The sequence below is a fragment of the Bubalus bubalis genome, chromosome 12, assembly GCF_019923935.1.
Source record: "Bubalus bubalis isolate 160015118507 breed Murrah chromosome 12, NDDB_SH_1, whole genome shotgun sequence".
NCBI lineage: Eukaryota > Metazoa > Chordata > Mammalia > Artiodactyla > Bovidae > Bubalus > Bubalus bubalis.
Genome location: NC_059168.1, coordinates 9,972,755 through 9,990,145, shown reverse-complemented (window position 1 = coordinate 9,990,145; position 17,391 = coordinate 9,972,755). Strand labels below are relative to the sequence as shown.

At 44.2% G+C, this 17,391-nt stretch overlaps 2 protein-coding genes across 2 annotated transcripts; one reads left to right on the top strand and one right to left on the bottom strand.

Annotated features, from left to right (window-relative positions):
- Positions 1-2,811: 2,811 nt before the first annotated feature.
- Positions 2,812-3,438, bottom strand: LOC102394190 (iron-sulfur cluster assembly 1 homolog, mitochondrial). The gene has a single exon (XM_006067928.4). The coding sequence runs from the start codon at positions 3,346-3,348 to the stop codon at positions 2,959-2,961; it is 390 nt and encodes a 129-aa protein (XP_006067990.3). The 5' UTR covers positions 3,349-3,438; the 3' UTR covers positions 2,812-2,958.
- Positions 3,439-14,448: 11,010 nt separating this feature from the next.
- Positions 14,449-17,246, top strand: INO80B (INO80 complex subunit B). Its single transcript, XM_006067926.4, has 5 exons — positions 14,449-14,590; positions 14,806-14,998; positions 15,218-15,336; positions 15,506-15,675; positions 16,616-17,246. Exons 1-5 carry the CDS (start codon positions 14,482-14,484, stop codon positions 17,144-17,146), a joined length of 1,122 nt encoding a protein of 373 aa, XP_006067988.1. The 5' UTR covers positions 14,449-14,481; the 3' UTR covers positions 17,147-17,246.
- The last annotated feature ends 145 nt before the right edge of the window (positions 17,247-17,391 follow it).

Sequence of the window (17,391 nt, the reverse complement as noted above, 5' to 3'; positions counted from 1 at the left end):
CTCTCCAAGGGCTTCATTCTCCACAGCATTATAAAATGGTTGTCAAAAATTCTGGGTCTGTGTACTTTCAGGCTTAAATGCAGCAGAAAAGAGAGCCTCTGTTTCTTGAAACTCCTGTGCTTCAAGATGCACTGTGTCTGGGATTCACTATGGGCCATTTCAGATCGTTTATCCATCTCAAACCAATTTTTATAGGCAGAGGGGTGGCCAAACCTGAACCAATCGCTATGGCCAAATAGGATTCCATGTGTCAGTTGGCCAGGCCTAGGTCACTTCCCAGTCCTGGAAACCAAATGGAACCCAATAAGCTGGGGGAGAGGGGAGGGAGACACGGTTTCGGAAAGACTGTTACAGGTACTACCACCAGAAAGTGAAAGAACGGATGCTGGACAGAAAAAAACAACAAACATCTTTGTTGTTTACAGAAGTTTACATGGAGAAGGGAGTTCATCTCTCAGTAGGAAAGGCAGATGAAAAGATTTTGAAAAATCTGTGGCCTCTGAGATAAATCTCAAAGGAAGAGTGAAGGGGAAAGGCAGGCATTGTTTCTGAATTTCTTCAAATATCTATCATCACTCTTCCAAACTGTAAGCTCCCTCAGAAGAGACAGTCTGTCTTATCCACTGCTTTATGCCCTGTGCCTTGCACATACAGAGTTCTCAATAAATCATTGGTTGAACAAATGAGATGCCCAAAGGAAACATACAGATTTGAGAGTGCTTGACTGGGATGAGCAACACTGTGGGACTAAAATGGTTCGTTTCAAATGTTTAACTTTTAGCAGCAGAATGCTTTTTTCCCCAAATGAAATGTCACCTGAAATAAATGAAATATGATCACAGCTGCTGTAATAGAAGCGGGGCTGGAGCCCCAAATCGTGTCCTCTCCAGAGGCCCCCTCAGCTGCATGCAGGGACGCACACACCTGTGGAACACAGGCTACGCAGAAGGTTTTGAAAACCCCTAACAAGAGCAGGAGGAATGGAAAGCATTTGGAAAGAAAACAGAGCTCAAATCCTGCCTGAGAATTTGTACCTGATGTGACTTCAGATTTGGGGAAAGGAGTGACACAACCAGAGTTATATTTTAGGGATCATAATCTGATGTGCATTTGCATAAATCTGCTGGACGAGGTTGTGTCTGGGGTTTGGGAAGCCAGCTGACACTGTCCTCAACTGAAGGTGGAGAGACAAGGGCCAAAATTTCTGAGGAGGTATTATTTTTTAATTAAATTCTTTTTTAAAAGTACTCTTTCAGTTTTTTTTTTGTTTTTTTTTTTACTTTTTTTTTTATTGGCAATTCAATCTCTACATATATACAGTATTGCATAAATTATAAGTGGGTTAACAATTATAGTAACAATACAAATTCATAAGCATTTACATGAAGCTGCTGCTCTAGGTTTTGGGGCATCTTGTGCCAGGTACCTTGGTAAATATGTCAAACATAAAGGAACTCGGCTACTTCAATTCATAAGAACAGGCCTTCAAAAGCAGCAAATATGTCATCGCATAGAATACTTAATAAGTCAAATCCAGGAAAATCGATAACTAAAGGACAAAAGGAACACTCTTTAAGAAAGCATGGCGATAAAAATGTTAGGTTAAAATATTAGGCTTAAACTTTTAGCAACTGGACTTAGGATCCAGAAAGTGTACACATGCTGGGAAAAGATCCCCGTGTTCTGCTTCACAATCACTACCACATTCCAAAAGAACAATTCTGGGTTGCTACGGTGTCCTCTTCCCTGCTAGTATGAACTACTGTTCCAAGTCTTAGTGAAACAAGATGGTAATTCACATAAATGGGTTTTAAAATAAGACTCTTCTCACCCCAAATAAAACAAAGCTAAATATGCTCTCCAAATTACAAGGAAATCTAATCAAAATGCTGACCAGGTAAAGAAGCCAGATCACCCATTTACCTCCACTGGCTGCCTCAGAGCACAGAGCTGGTGTGGCACCTCCAAGAGAGGAGATGTAGGTGGTCCCCGCTCTGCCCCAATCCAGCCTGCAGTGTCGGGGGACAAAAGCCCATCAGCATTCCTCTGGTTTTATTCCCCAGGTAAAGAATTGAATGAATGGGTTAGATGGCTTTTCAGAGAACTTTCTGCTATTTTTTTTTGGCCTTGCCATGCAGCATTTTGGGATCTTATTTCCCTGATCAGGGATGGAACCCATGACCCCTGCAGTGGAAGCGGGGAATCTTAACCACTGGACCACCAGGAAAGTCCCTTAAAGAGACTTTAAGAGAAAGGATCTGAGTCAGCTTGAGGTCTCACCTCTGGGCAGATACTTAAGAGTGGCAAAAGAAATGGACTTAAAAACAGGTGGGTGAAGTATTTACCTTCTGATCTCATCACTGGGAACTGTTCGGCACTATAGTTCAAGGAAAGCTTTGTCCACTATTTTAATCTAATGGCTGGGGATGCTACAGGGTGATAAGCAAATGAGGCATCTGACGCTGAAATTCTGGATAAAAAATGTAGGAACACGATGCCAAGTCTGGGTAGGAAAACAGTTCACCATCACAGAACACCAGCAGTCTAGACTTCTTGCCTCTGAATTTCCAGTCATCAATCTTGTTGGGAAGTGAAAGATCTACCAAAGCACAGCTGTTAAGAATACGTTTTCTGAAATCCTCCCAGGAAGGCTACTTTCATGGAACCAGTTCTAACAGAAAGGATGCAGGAAGGAGAATTTAACTTTTTCTTTACGGATCAGAAAGATGACCCAAAGAGAGCAATGGATTCTCATTTTCTGTCTCCTATATAGAACAAAAGTATCAATTCTCTGGACTCTAACACACTGGCTTCATTTTCGAATGCATCACTTTATTTTCCTTGGAAGGCAGACATATATTACACACCTTAATCACGTGACAGTCACATGGTTTCTTCAATAAGCCCCAGAGCTTCCACAGGTCTCCGGCAGCCTACAGCCCGAGCAGTCGTGAGGAGTCAAATGTTAAAGCTTTCTCCACAGCCACATGTTCCTTTGATGTTTGGGTTATTGAACACAAACTCACTGGATAATTTGTCTTCAACATAGTCCATTTCTGTTCCTAACAGTGTTAGCTGTGCTTTCTTCTCGATGAACACTCTGACTCCATCTTGAATAACTTCTTCATCAGAGTCTCCTTTTGTCTTTGTATATTCTAAAGTGTAGGAAAGGCCATTACAACCTCTGGTTCGGACACCAACTTTCACACCAACATGTTCAGGCTTATCTTTAAGAAGTTGTTTTATCTTGTTTACTGCTGAAGGTGTCAGGGTGAGGGCGGCCCGGGTGGGCTGCAGCTTCCTCTTGCTCACAGCCCGGACAGTGGCCCGGACTAACGAAGCAGACATCCTCGCCGTCCTGCCGCCCCGGTGTCTAGGGCTGGAGGTCGGCCATCTCAACCTCTCTCCATGGACACCGCGGGCGCTCTCCTCTTTCAGTTTTTGAAACATTTCTTTTTCTACCACTTAAAGAATAATAAAAGTAAAAAATACATGAACAAACCATTGGTAGGAGGGTTCTGATAAAGAACCCTCCTACCAATGCAGGAGACATAAGAGATGCCGGTTCAATGCCTGGGTCAGGAAGATCCCCTGGAGAAGGGAATGGTAACCCACTCCAGTATTCTTGCCTGGAGAAGCCCATGGACAGAGGAGCCTGGCAGCCTACAGTCCATGGGGTCACAAAGAGTCGGACACAACTGAAGCTACTTAGCACGCACGCACATGGACTGCAGCACGCCAGGCTTCCCTGTCCTTCACCATCTCCCAGACTTTGCCCAGACTCATGTCCAGTGAGTCGATAATGCCATCCAACCATCTCATCATCTGTTGCCGCCTTCTTTTCCTGCCCTCAATCTTTCCCAGTATCAGGGTCTTTTCCAATCAGTTGGCTCTTTGCATCACATTGCCAAAGTATTGGAGCTTCAGCTTCAGCATCAGTCCTTCCAATGAATATTCAGGGTTGATTTCCTTTAGGATTGACTGGTTTGGTCTCCTTGCAGTTCAAGGGACTTTCAAGAGTCTTTCCCAGCACCAAAATTTGAAAACATCAGTTATTCCACACTCAGCCCTTTTTATGGTCCAGCTTTCACATCCATACATGACTACTGGGAAAACCATAGCTTTGACTAATACAGACCTTTGTCAGCAAAGTGATGTCTCTGCTTTTTAATGTGCTATCTAGCTTTGTCACAGCTTTTCTTCCAAGGAGCAAGCCTCTTTTAATATTGTTGCTTCAGTCACCATCTGCAATGATTTTTGGAGCCCAGGAAAATAAAATCTGTCCACTTTCCCCCCATCTATTTGCCATGAAGCAATGGGACCAGATGCCATGATCTTCGTTTTGAATGTTGAGTTTTAAGCCAGTTTTTTCACTCTCCTCTTTCACCTTCATCAAGAGGCTCTTTAATTCCTCTTCACTTTCTGCCATTAGCCTGGTATCATCTGCATATCTGAGGTTCTTGATATTTTCCCCCACAATCTTGATTCCAGCTTGTGAGTCATCCAGGCTGATATTTCAAATGATGTACTCTACATGTAAGTTAAATAAGCAGGGTAACAACATACAGCCTTGAAGTAATTAGGAACCTAATGGGGAAGCCTTTCCCAATTAGGAACCAGTTTGTTTTTCCATGTCTGGTTCTAACTGTTGCTTCTTGTCCTACATACAGGTTTCTCAGGAGACAGGTAAGGTGGTCTGGTATTCCCAGCTCTTTAAGAATTTTCCATAGTTTGTTGTGATCCACACAGTCAAAGGTTTAGCATAGTCAGTGAAGGAGAAGTAGATTTTTTTTTTTAATTCCCTGGCTTTTTCTATGATCCAACAGATGTTGGCAATTTGATCTCTGGTTCCTCTGCTTTTCTAAATCCAGCTTGTACATCTGCAAGTTCTTGATTCACGTACTGTTGAAGCCTAGCTTGAAGCATTTTGAGCATAATCTTCCTAGCATGTGAAATGAGCACAATTGTATGGTAATTTGAACATTCTTCGGCATTACCTTTCTTTGGGATTGGAATGAAAACTGACCTTTTTCAGTCCTATGCCCACTGCTGAGTTTTCCAAATTTGCTGGCATATTGAGTGCAGCTCTTTAAAAGTATCATCTTTTAGGATTTGAAATAGCTCAACTGGAATTCCATCACGTCCACTAGCTTTGTTCGTAGTAATGCTTCCTAAGGCCCACTTGACTTCACACTCCAGGATATGTGGCTCTAGTTAGTAACATCGTGGTTTTTCTGAGCCATTAAGACCTTTTTTTTGTACAGTTCTGTGTATTCTTTCCACCTCTTTTTAATCTCTTCTGCTTTTGTTAGGTCCTAGCTGTTTCTGTTCTTTATTGTGCCCATCTTTGCATGAAATGTTCCCTTGATATCTCCAATTTTCCTGAAGAGATCTCTAGTCTTTCCCATTTTATTGTTTCCCTCTATTTTTTTTTTTTTGTATTTTTTACTTAAGAAGTCTTTCTTATCTCTCCTTGTTATTCTCTGGAACTCTGCATTCAGATGGGTATATCTTTCTTTCTCTATCTCCTTTGCCTTTTGCTTCTCTTCTTTCCTCAGCTATTTGTAAGGCCTCCTCATATAACCATTTTGCTGTCTTGCATTTATTCTTCTTGGGGATGGTTTTGGTCACCATATCCTATACAATGTTACAAAACTCCATCCATATTTCTTCAGACACTCTACCAGATCTAATCCCTTGAATCTATTTGTCACTTCTCCTGCATAATAAGGGATTTGATTTAGATCATACCTCACTGACCTAGTGGCTTTCCCTACTTTGTTCAATTTAAGCCTAAATTTTGCAATAAGGAGCTGATGATCTAAGCCAGTCAGCTCCAGGCCTTGTTTTTGCTAACTGTATCAAGCTTCTCCATCTTTGGCTGCAAAGAATATAATCAATTTGATTTCAGTATTTACCATCTGGTGATGTCCATGTGTAGAGTCGTCTCTTGTATTGTTGGAAAAAAAGTGTTTGCTATGACCAGTGCATTCTCTTGCCAAAACTCGGTTAGCCTTTGCCCTGCTTTCTTTTGTACTCCAAGGCCAAACTTGCCTGTTACTCCAGGTATCTCTTGACTTACTATTTTGCATTCTAGTCCCCTATTATGAAAAGGACTTTTTTTTTTTTTTTTTTTTTTTTTTTGGTGTTAGTTCTAGATCTTGTAGGTCTTCATAGAACCATTCAACTTCAGCTTCTTTAGCATTAGTGCCTGGGGCATAGACTTGGATTACTGTGAGGTTGAATGGTTTGCCTTGGAAATGAACGGAGATCATTCTATTGTTTTTAAGACTGCACCCAGTTTCAATCACCTCATTAGAACTGATTCAAATGTATTCTTTTTAATGGCTGAGTAATACTCCATTGTGTATATGTACCACAACTTTCTTATCCAGAATACATTTGAATCAGTTCTAATGAGGTGGATGAAACTGGAGCCTATTATACAGAGTGAAGTAAGCCAGAAAGAAAAACACCAATACAGTATACTAATGCATATATATGGAATTTAGAAAGATGGTAATGACAACCCTGTATGCAAGACAGCAAAAGAGACACAGATATATAGAACAGTCTTTTGGACTCTGTGGGAGAGGGAGGGGGGGATGATTTGGGAGAATGGCATTAAAACATGTATAATATCATATAAGAAATGAATCGCCAGTCCAGGTTCAATGCAGGATACAGGAAGCTTGGGGCTGGTGCACTGGGATGACCCAGAGGGATGGTATGGGAAGGGAGGTGGGAGGGGGGGTTCAGGATGGGGAACACGTGTACACCCGTGACGGATGCATGTTGATGTATGGCAAAACTATTACAATATTGTAAAGTAAAAAAAAAAAAAAAAAAGACTGCACCCAAGTACTGCATTCTGGACTCTTGTTGACTATGGGGGCTACTCCATTTCTTCTAAAGGATTCTTGCCCACAGTAGTAGATATAATGGTCATCTGAATTAAATTCACCCATTCTCATCCATTTTAGTTAGTTCACTGATTCCTAAGATGTCAGTGTTCACTCTTGCATCTCCTGCTTGACCACGCCCAATTTACCTTGATTCATGGACCTAACATTTCTGGTTCCTACGCAATATTGTTGTTTATAGCAATGGACTTTACTTTCACCACCAGACACATCCACAATTGAGTGACATTTCCACTTTAGGCCAGCCTCTTCATTTTTTATGGAACTATTTCTCCACTCTTCCCCAGTAGCATATTGGACACCTACCCACCTGGAGGGGCTCATCTTCCAGTGTCGTATCTTTTTGCCTTTTCATTGTGTTCATGCGGTTCTCAAGACAAGAATACTGAAGTGGTTTGCCATTCCTTTTTCCAGTGGGCCACATTTTGTCAGGCCCTGACTAGCAGGGACATGCCCTTCAGCCACTCCATGTAGCTGGAGGACATGTCCAGCACCCTGGTTGACCCACTGCTGGTCCTCATTGAGCATGTAAACCTTTGCCAGGAGCCAGGGCAAAGGTCCTACTGGAGTTTCCAGGAAGGGGGTCCAAGGAAGGCTGGAGCCAAGGTTTGAAGATGCCCAGGAGCATAGAGCTCCCCAGCCTCACTGCTGCTGCTAGGTGCCCTGGGGCTGATCTGCCACCTGCATGGCCCGCTGCCAGCTGATCTCTGGCCCCTGCCTTTCCTCTCTGGCTCCTTGTTGTTATTGTCCAAGCCTGTCGAGACCAGCCTAACTGAGTGGGGCGCTTAGTGCTTCCTGACTTCACACCCCACCGTGCTAGGAACTCAGGGGCTCCAGTCACTACCCTGCTCTGCCTCCATGGGAATCTCTGCGAACCCACTGCCCATGACACTACCACCTCTTTAGGGCACCACTGCCTCTTCAATATCCTGCTGCCATGTTATCCAGCTGCCATCTTGAACCAACTGGGCTCAGCATAACCTCAGCCATATATTCCCAATGCCTGGCCTCCCAAGGGTTCCCATCCCTTATCCAGGGAGAGTACAAGATGAGACCCAAATATTTTGTAGTGCTGGGAAGTAAAAAGTGCTCAGGGAATGATGAAGATATGGGAGAAGAATATAGAAACCATCTTAAATAGATGTCCATTGACCAAATCTGGGACAAATTTAAGCATCAAAATAAATAATAATAGTAACAGATTTACAACTCATTGACTGAAATGAGAATCCATACTGATATAATAAACACTAATGTAACTGAATGTAAAGAGAAGAGAAAACTGCACTTCACTACAGAACACCAACTAACAAATGTAGATGGAATAATGGAAGTAGAATGCCTCTTGGCAATTATTACAGTAGAATTGATTCATACAGTATTCATCAATGGATATTACACCGCGTGGGTGGAAGTTTGATGGGGGATAGCATATCAGAGTAGTTGCAGAGTATTTCCCCAGAAAACACTCAGTCAAGTGTTGAAAATGGTGAGTTTGGGAATTCCCTGGCATCCCAGTGGTTAGGATTTGGCACTTTCACTGCTGGAGCCCAAGTTTAATCCCTGGTCGGGGACCTAAGATCCTGAAAGCCACACGGCATGGCCAAATTTAAAATAAATTTAAAATAAATAATAAAAAAAAAGAAAGTGGTGACTTTACAGTGGAAAAAACTGACAGACACCACCATGAACAGGTGATTAAGGTTAGCACATCAGTGGAATAAGCTGATGTCTTGTACTTCCTGATGTGATACACTGAGAACACAGAGAAATATTTTTTGAGTAGCACTCCTGCCAAAAACTTATGTCTTGACTTGAGGAAACACCAGATGGTCCAGGTTGAGGGACATACTACAGAATCAAAGGCTTGTACTGTTTAAAACTGTCAAGGTCACAAAAGATAAGGAAGGAGTGAGGAAATGGTCTAGCAGATTAAAGCAGATCAAAGACATATGACAAGGAATTGTAATGTAGGACTGTGGATTTGAATTCCAACCTAGAAAGGAAAAGGAGACATTGGGCAGTAGGTGAAATTTGAATGGGATCCATGGATAGGATGGTAGTATTGTATCAGTGTTAATTTCCTGATTGGGAGGGTTGCAAAAAGGTTATAGAATCATGTACTTATATTTGAGGAAAATACACAATGAAATATTTAGAGATGAAATGGCATCATGTCTGCAACTTGCTCTCAGAATGATCAGAAGAGGAGTAATGATAATGGAGAGGAAGGGGAAGAAATGGTAAATGTTAATGATGGTAGAATCTGATTTAAGAAGCTAAGCTAGTTCTTTGTAGTCTTCTTGCAACTTTTCTGTAAGTTTTGAAATCATATCCCCAAAAATATCTAAAAAATTAAAGCTAAGAACTTTTTCAGAAGGACAAAGTTCTTCCTTTCAGCCTACAAACCTGCTCAAATCTCTCTGACACTAAACAAAGCAAAACTAAAAACAAAACAAAACAATGAAGCCCATAGCTGTTACTGTCACCACTTGCTCCCTGCTGGGCATCAGGATGTTGAGGAAACACCACTGGGCCTAGTGTCAGGAAGTCTCTGTTTGATGCTGGTTCTGCCGCTCCTTAACTATGTGACTCTGGCCACATCATTTAACCCTTCTAAGCCTCAGTTTCCTCATGAGGGAACAATAGCATCTCCCTGATAGAGCTGCCATGGGCTCAAGGGAGGGAAGGAATACAAAAGCAGGTTATAAACTCTAACATGTTTGACAAATACTAACTACACTTTAACTCCTGGTGATACAGGACTGTTGTCTTCACACGTTGCTACAATGCATCCTCTTCTTGGAGCTCAACCTAGGCTCTGCAAAACTGTACAGAGCTCATCATAGTCTTTGTCTGCTGACAATCTCTGTTCTTGGGTGCCTTTATTGCCCCTTTGACCTCTTCTCAACCCTGCCTTCCCCCTCTGCCAGTCTGTTCAAGACTGATGCCCACTTGGGTTTGTTCCTGGTCCTTTCCTCTTCATCTGCTCATTCTGGAATGTCTCATCTCTTCCCATCTCTTAGCATTTCCAGTGCTGATGACACCCCAGCTCACACCTTCTGTGAAGAGAAGAAGACTTTTCTTCTCAGTATTCCATCTCCATGTGGGCATTCCCACATGCCCTTTATTTTATTTGTATTAATTTTTGTTAAGAGTATGGTTGCTTTACAATGTTGTGTTAGTTTCTGCTGTGCAGCAAAGTGAATCAGCTCTACCTATACACATATCCATTCTTTTTTAGGTTTCCTTCCCATTGAGGTCACCACAGAGCATTGAGTAGAATTCCCTGTGCTATACAGTAGGTTTTCATTAGTTATCTATTTTCTACATAGTAACGTATATATGTCAATCCCAATCTCCCAATTCATCCTCCTTCTCCGCTTGGTCACTGTAAGTTTGTTGTCTACATCCATGACTATTTCTGCTTTGCAAGTAGTTCATCTGTACCATTTTTCTAGATTCCACATATAAAAAATATTATACAATATTTGTTTTTCTCTTTTTGAATTGACTCTCCAGGTCCATCCACATCTCTGCAAATGGCACTGTTTTGTTCCTTTTTATATCTTGAATAATATTCCATTGAATATATGTACCACATCTTCCTTCTCCATTCCTCTGTTGATGGATATTGCTGCAATGAACATCAGGGAGTATGCATCCATTAGAATTCTGGTTTTCTCTGGACATATGCCTAGGAGTGGAATTGCTGAGTCATATACAGTAGCTCTATTTTAGGTTTTTAAGTAACTTCCATACTGTTCTCCATAGTGGTTGTACCAGTTTACATTCCTACCAACAGTGTAGGAGGGTTCCCTTTTCTCCACACCCTCTCCAGCAATTATTGTTTGTAGATTTTTTGATGATGGTCATTCTGACGGGTGTGAGGTGATACCTCATTATAGTTTTGACTTTCCACATGCACTTTAAATTCACCTTGCTGCTGCTGCTCCTGCTAAGTCGCTTCAGTCGTGTCCAATTCTGTGTGACCCCACAGACGGTAGCCCACCAGGCTCCCCCATCCCTGGGATTCTCCAAGCAAGAACACTGGAGTGGGTTGCCGTTTCCTTCTCCAATGCATGAAAGTGAAAAGTGAAAGTGAAGTCGTGTCTGACTTTTAGCGACCCCATGGATTGCAGCCCACCAGGCTCCTCTGTCCATGGGATTTTCCAGGCAAATTCACCTTAGGTGACACTAAATGGTTTTCTTTTTACTTACTTCTCTTCTTATGTTCCCTTCTGTATTTAAAATATTATTTCCCTCTAATACTTGGGCTAGAAATGTAGAAGTCATTTATTATTGTGGTTGTATGCTTATTGAACATCTACTACATGCAAGATACTACCCTACATACTTTGCATTCTTGATTTGCTTTATTCCTTGAAAGAGCCCTTTTGACGTAGGAAATAGATGGGCTTCAGGCTAGATATTTACAACTGGCCTCCTGTTTGCATTTCATGGGGCACAAATAAGTGGGCTTCGGGCTGGATACTTAAAACTGTTAGCATTTTCTGAGATAAGAGATAGGTGGGCTCCAGTTAAACATTTACAATCAACTTCCTGTTTGGTCTCCGAAATGGAAGTAACAACAGAAACAGGGTAAATAGCCAGTGTTTGTCTCTTGTAAACATCTTAAGGTAATAGTCATGGCAATAATCAAGGTAATAGTCATGCAAGGACAACGAGGGGCAAAATCCTGTTTGAGCCAAAGATTAAGGGATCTCTGCTCCCCCCATTTTGGGGACAAGGAAGACACTACACATAGGCAGAAAGGCTCCTTGTGGGTCAAAAGTCAAGATATAACTCCAGGCCATAATGAGCCTTGCTCCTCTCAGAAGCCTTCACTTTGAGAGCCATCTTGGCTGAGGGGTGCGTGAGCACCCAGGAGAGGGTCCCAGGGTAGCTCAGGTGTGGAAAAAGAACCCAGATAATTGGCCAAAGGAAGACAAAGGCCCAGCAGAACTGACCTATATAAATGACTTAACCTCTTTACTGTGCTCCTCCTCCTCTCTAGGGAGGACGTCCACACCCTTTCTCTCTGTTTTGCTTCTAGCTCATCTAAACATTGTTTCTCTGTTTTCTCTCCCACTTGTTGCTGTACTATGTCTCTAATAATAAACTTTGGACCTGCATTTACAGTTTCTGCCTCTGTGATAAATGCATTTTTTCACTGGGGGCAAAGAACCAGGGAAAAATAGCTTTTAGCCTCTGGCCCTTGCTGGTCAGAGGCTAGGATTCCTGGTTCTCATCCAGGCTACCCAAGTTCAGTTCCTGAGCAGGAAATTAAGAACGTACTTCATGCCACCACCACTCACTGCTACCTCACTGAGATCACTATGAACTAGATCCTGCTGCTGCTGCTAAGTCACTTCAGTCATGTCCAACTCTGTGTGACCCCATAGATGGCAGCCCACCAGGCTCCCCCGTCCCTGGGATTCTCCAGGCAAGAACACTGGAGTGGGTTGCCATTTCCTTCTCCAATGCATGAAAGTGAAAAGTGAAAGTGAATTCGCTCAGTTGTGTCTGACTCTTCTCGACCCCATGGACTGCAGCTCACCAGGCTCCTCTGTCCATGGGATTTTCCAAGCAAGAGTACTGGAGTGGGGTGTCGTTGCCTTCTCTGAACTAGATCCTACTTCATTCCATTTTACAAAGCTGGAATATGAGGTTCAGAGAACTTAAATAACTGTGAACCCAAGGTTACATAGCCAATAAACTGGAATTTGATAATAGGCTTGTCTGACTCCAAAGTTCATTCTCAATCACTATACTATATTGATTTCTTCCTGAATTCTCATATACAATTGTTTATCAGTTCCTTTAAATTTCATTAATGAAATATTTCTTGAGTCAGTTCTTCCCTTACTTTGTTCACTATTGCTACTCTGTTCAGACATGTATCCCATGTATATATCTATACACTACATGTATAGTGCTTTTTATGTGATATATATTGGCTGTAAGAAAATTCATTACACAAAATACTAAGGAATATTTTAAAAGAAAAAAAAAGTAAGAAAACTCACTACAGATTTAGATAGTGAAAGTTCCCCAACTCTAAGTTTCAAAGATAATCACCATTAACCATTTAGTATACATTCCTTAGTTTTTTCTACGAATGTAGTAGCATATTATGCCTTTTAAAAATGGAATAACAGGTGCTTCATTAGGGCAGTAGGTAGCGCGTCAGTCTCATAAAATGGAATCACCTCATCTTGAAATTTGCTTTTCTTATTCCGTATGTCAGCACATATAGGTCTACCTTGTTCCTTTTTTTAAAATTAGTAAAACACACGTTTTATGCGTGCGCGCACTTGCGTGCTCAGTCCTGTCCGACTCTGTGACTTCATGGACTCCAGCCCATCAGGCTCCTCTGTCGGTGGAATTTTCCAGGCAAGAATACTGGAGTGGGTTGCCATTTCCTCCTCCAGGGGATCATCCCAACCCAGGGATGGAACCCAAGTCTCCTGCGTCTCCTGCACTGGCTGGTGAATTTTTTACCACTGAGACATGGGTTATCTTACACACGTTTTATACAAAGTTCAATAGGCACAAAAGGGTATATTAGGAAGAATAAGTCTCCCTTCACCCTTGTTCTCCCAACCATCCATTGGACTGCTGTCACCAATTTCTTGGGTAACTTTCTGGGGCCCCATTTCTTTTAATAGCACCACAGCTTCCCACTGCTGCTGCTGCTGCTAAGTCGCTTCCGTCGTGTCCGACTCTGTGCGACCCCATAGACGGCAGCCCACCAGGCTCCCCCGTCCCTGGGATTCTCCAGGCAAGAACACTGGAGTGGGTTGCCATTTCCTTCTCCAATGCATGAAAGTGAAAAAATAAAGTGAAGTTGTTCAGTCGTGTCCGACTCTTCGCGACCCCATGGACTGCAGCCCACCAGGCCCCTCCGTCCATGGGATTTTCCAGGCAAGAGTACTGGAGTGTGGTGCCATTGACAGCTTCCCACTATGGTGTATCAACCCCCTGTACCAATTTTGGTTTTTCTTTAGATCGTTTCCAATACTATTACCCACTAGGATCTAAATCCCACGTCTATCTTATCAATTACCGATCAACTCTTAGCTTGTACCATAATTCATCTATCCACTTCTCTACTGATAAAGAATTGAGGCTTAAATACCATCTGCCCACCTTGTAGGGCACTTGCGCTGTTACGCCCTCCTTCATTTTGCTGGCAAATTGTTTCGTGCTCCTCCACCAAACTGTAAGCTCCTCAAAGGCAGAGAGGAGTATTCATATTTATCTTGTATTATCATTGCCTAGCCCCGAATTTGGTCCGGAACATATAGATACGTTCATCACCCTTGCGTGTAATAATAATTGAATCTCCGGCGCTGAGTTTTGATCTCGATTGTGGGGCTGCGGGGCCTGCGGAAAACCCTCCCGGCCTCAAAGAGTCCGGAACTATTGTTGGAAGGACCTTTGTTTCTCCTGGAGCTTTTTAGTCGCAAAGCGTGCCCCGCACAAGCATGGTTCCTACGCACCGGAAGTACCCGGTTATTTGCTGGGATAAGTTCTTCCGCGGGGCGGAAAAGGTATGTCTGAATGTGTTTCGACTATTTACAGCCCCCTTTCCTTGCAGGGCCTCATGAGTAAGCTGTGGCGGCGCGGGAGCACCTCTGGGGCTATGGAGGCCCCTGAGCCTGGTAAGCGTGGATCCATAAGGCAAGTTTGGCCTTCGCATAAAAGCAGTCTCTTTCGTGCTCCTTCGAGCTTCCCCCGGGTACTTCGCCACAGGTGGGAAGCAAAAAGGCGGGGCTGTTATGGTAATACCAGAATACCGCGGGAACAATAGGACCCTTCGGGGTACTGGGCTTTTCTTGCCCCTCCCATACATCTTTGACAGGCTCTCCTTCTGCAGGGGAAGCCCTGGAGTTGAGTCTAGCGGGTGCCCACGGCCACGGAGTGCACAAGAAAAAGCACAAGAAACACAAGAAGAAACACAAGAAAAAACACTACCAGGAAGAGGAGGCTGGGCCAACGCAGCAGTCTCCTGCCAAGCCCCAGCTCAAACTCAAAATCAAGTTGGGCGGGCAGGTCTTGGGCACCAAGAGGTGAGGCCAAGAGAGCCAAGGTTTTACTTGGGGGACTTTAGAAGCAGGCAAAGACAGAAGGTAGGAGAAACTGGCTGCGGTTTTCAGAAGACAGAATGGATGCTGTGACTTCAGGGCCCAGGTTAATGTAGCAAGAACCCAAGAGGGCGTAGGGAAGACTAGATGTACTGAGCAGGAGGAGACAATTGCTCACCTTACAGAGTGGTTGCTTCTCTGCAGTGTTCCTACCTTCACTGTGATTCCTGAAGGTCCTCGCTCACCCTCTCCCCTTATGGTTGTGGACAATGAAGAGGAACCTGTGGAAGGAGTTCCCCTTGAGCAGTACCGTGCCTGGCTGGGTGAGAAGGATCTAGAGGTGGGGAAACTGGGTTTCTCATTATACCTGGTTAAGGGAAGAGGGTTCGTTCTGAGGAAGGTGAAAATTTTGTGTGTCCCAGTATTAACTTGGCCAAATTAAGGTTCCCAATCTGAACAATTCTACTTTAGCTCTCCAACTTTACTTTTCAGATGAAGACAGTAATCTGTCCCCCTCCCCACTGCGGGACCTGTCGGGGGGGTTAGGAGGTCAGGAGGAAGAGGAAGAACAGAGGTGGCTGGATGCCTTGGAGAAGGGGGAGCTGGATGACAATGGAGATCTCAAGAAGGAGATCAATGAACGGCTGCTCACCGCTCGGCAGGTGAGTAGGTTCATTCTTTATTCGTTTGCCAAATTGATACTGAGAGCTTTCCACGTCTGGAACTTTGCAAGGCAGCAGGGATATCAGCAGTGGAGAAAAGACAGACAAGGTTTCTGTTCTCATGGAGCTAGTATTCTTGTATAGTAAATAATTTTGAAAAACTGGAATGTTTATAACAAAAATCGGGTGATGAAATAGAAAGCAGAAAACAAACAACATTAGATACGGTAGTCTGGAAAGACCTCTCTAAAATATAATGTTTCCAATACCAGAGAAGCTTTCCAGGCAGAGAGACCAGCAGGGGCAAAGACCCTGAGAGTGGAACATGCCTAATCATGGCCAAGGAGAAGAATAAATGTGGCTGTGACAAAAAGATGGTATGCAGAGAAGTGATATGTTTGGTTTATATTTCAGTAGATTACTTTGGTTTCTTAGTGGTGGTAAACGATAGAAGCAAGACCAGTTAAGAAGCTATTGAAGTAGTCAGGTAAGAGATGGTGGTGGCTTGAACCAAGGTGAAATGAGTTGGAGAAACCAGATGGATCCTGGATATATTTAGGAAACAGACACTTGTTGGGGAAGGAAGGAATCAAGGATAACCCTGAGTTTTTGACTTGAGCAATTATCCAGTTGATGCTGTCTATTGGGATTCAAAGACTGAAAACAACAAAAAAGCCTCCAGAGAACTAGTACAGAGTTTTGGGACTCAGGGCAGGAAGGTAACGTTACTAAAGCATTTGTCCTTGAGGATCAAGGATCTAAAGCTGAAAGTCTGGAGACCTGAGAGGAGGCAGTATGAAAGGCTCCTGGAGACTGTGCTCATTTGACTCTTTTCTCAAGGCCTGCTCCTCAAGACCCTGCTTTCCGTGTCCCCACTTCCCCCTCCCTCGTTCTGGCAGAACTCCCTTCTCTATTTGCTGACATCTCCATATCTCCCTAGCGAGCTCTGCTGCAGAAGGCTCGAAGTCAGCCTTCCCCGATGCTGTCACTACCTGTGGCTGGGGGCTGCCCGGCCCCCGCTCTCACCGAAGAAATGCTGCTGAAGCGTGAGGAGCGGGCACGGAAGAGGCGGCTGCAGGCAGCTCGGCGGGCCGAGGAGCACAAGAACCAGACTATCGAGCGCCTCACCAAGACTGCGGCGCCCAGTGGGCGGGGAGGCCGAGGGGCCTCCCGCGGCGAGCGGCGGGGAGGGCGGGCGGTGGCCCCAGCCCCCATGGTGCGCTACAGCAGCGGGGCACAGGGTTCCACCCTCTCCTTCCCGCCTGGCGTCCCTGCCCCCGCGCCTGTGTCTCAGCGGCCATCCCCATCTGGCCCGCCTCCTCGATGCTCTGTCCCCGGCTGTCCCCATCCGCGCCGCTATGCCTGCTCGCGCACGGGCCAGGCACTCTGCAGCCTTCAGTGCTATCGCATCAATTTGCAGATGCGGCTAGGTGGGCCTGAGGGCCCCGGATCCCCACTTCTAGCTACTTAAGCCCCACCCCCACCCCCTACAACCTGGACTCTGTGCCTTCTCCTCTGCCCCTTGTTTTCAGTGTCCTCCCCACTTTATTAAATTTCATCCAGTGCCTTGACTTGTACAGAGTTGGGGGAATGGAGTACGGGTAGGCCAATTCCCCAAACACACAGCTTGCCCCCTTCTCCCACGCCCGCTGCTTGCATTGGTGCCGGGAATCGTCCAGCAGGCCCCAGAATGGTAGCCGGTCGGCGCCCACCCAG

What these genes read in the sequence shown, in the direction of transcription:
- LOC102394190 (XM_006067928.4), bottom strand. Translation starts at nt 3,348, where the DNA reads ATGTCTGCTTCGTTAGTCCGGGCCACTGTCCGGGCTGTGAGCAAGAGG.
- INO80B (XM_006067926.4), top strand. Translation starts at nt 14,482, where the DNA reads ATGTCTGAATGTGTTTCGACTATTTACAGCCCCCTTTCCTTGCAGGGC. An exon ending in CAGGTCTTGGGCACCAAGAG is followed by an intron (nt 14,999 to 15,217) that starts GTGAGGCCAAGA and finishes GCTTCTCTGCAG; the next exon opens with TGTTCCTACCTTCACTGTGA. An exon ending in GGCTGCTCACCGCTCGGCAG is followed by an intron (nt 15,676 to 16,615) that starts GTGAGTAGGTTC and finishes ATATCTCCCTAG; the next exon opens with CGAGCTCTGCTGCAGAAGGC.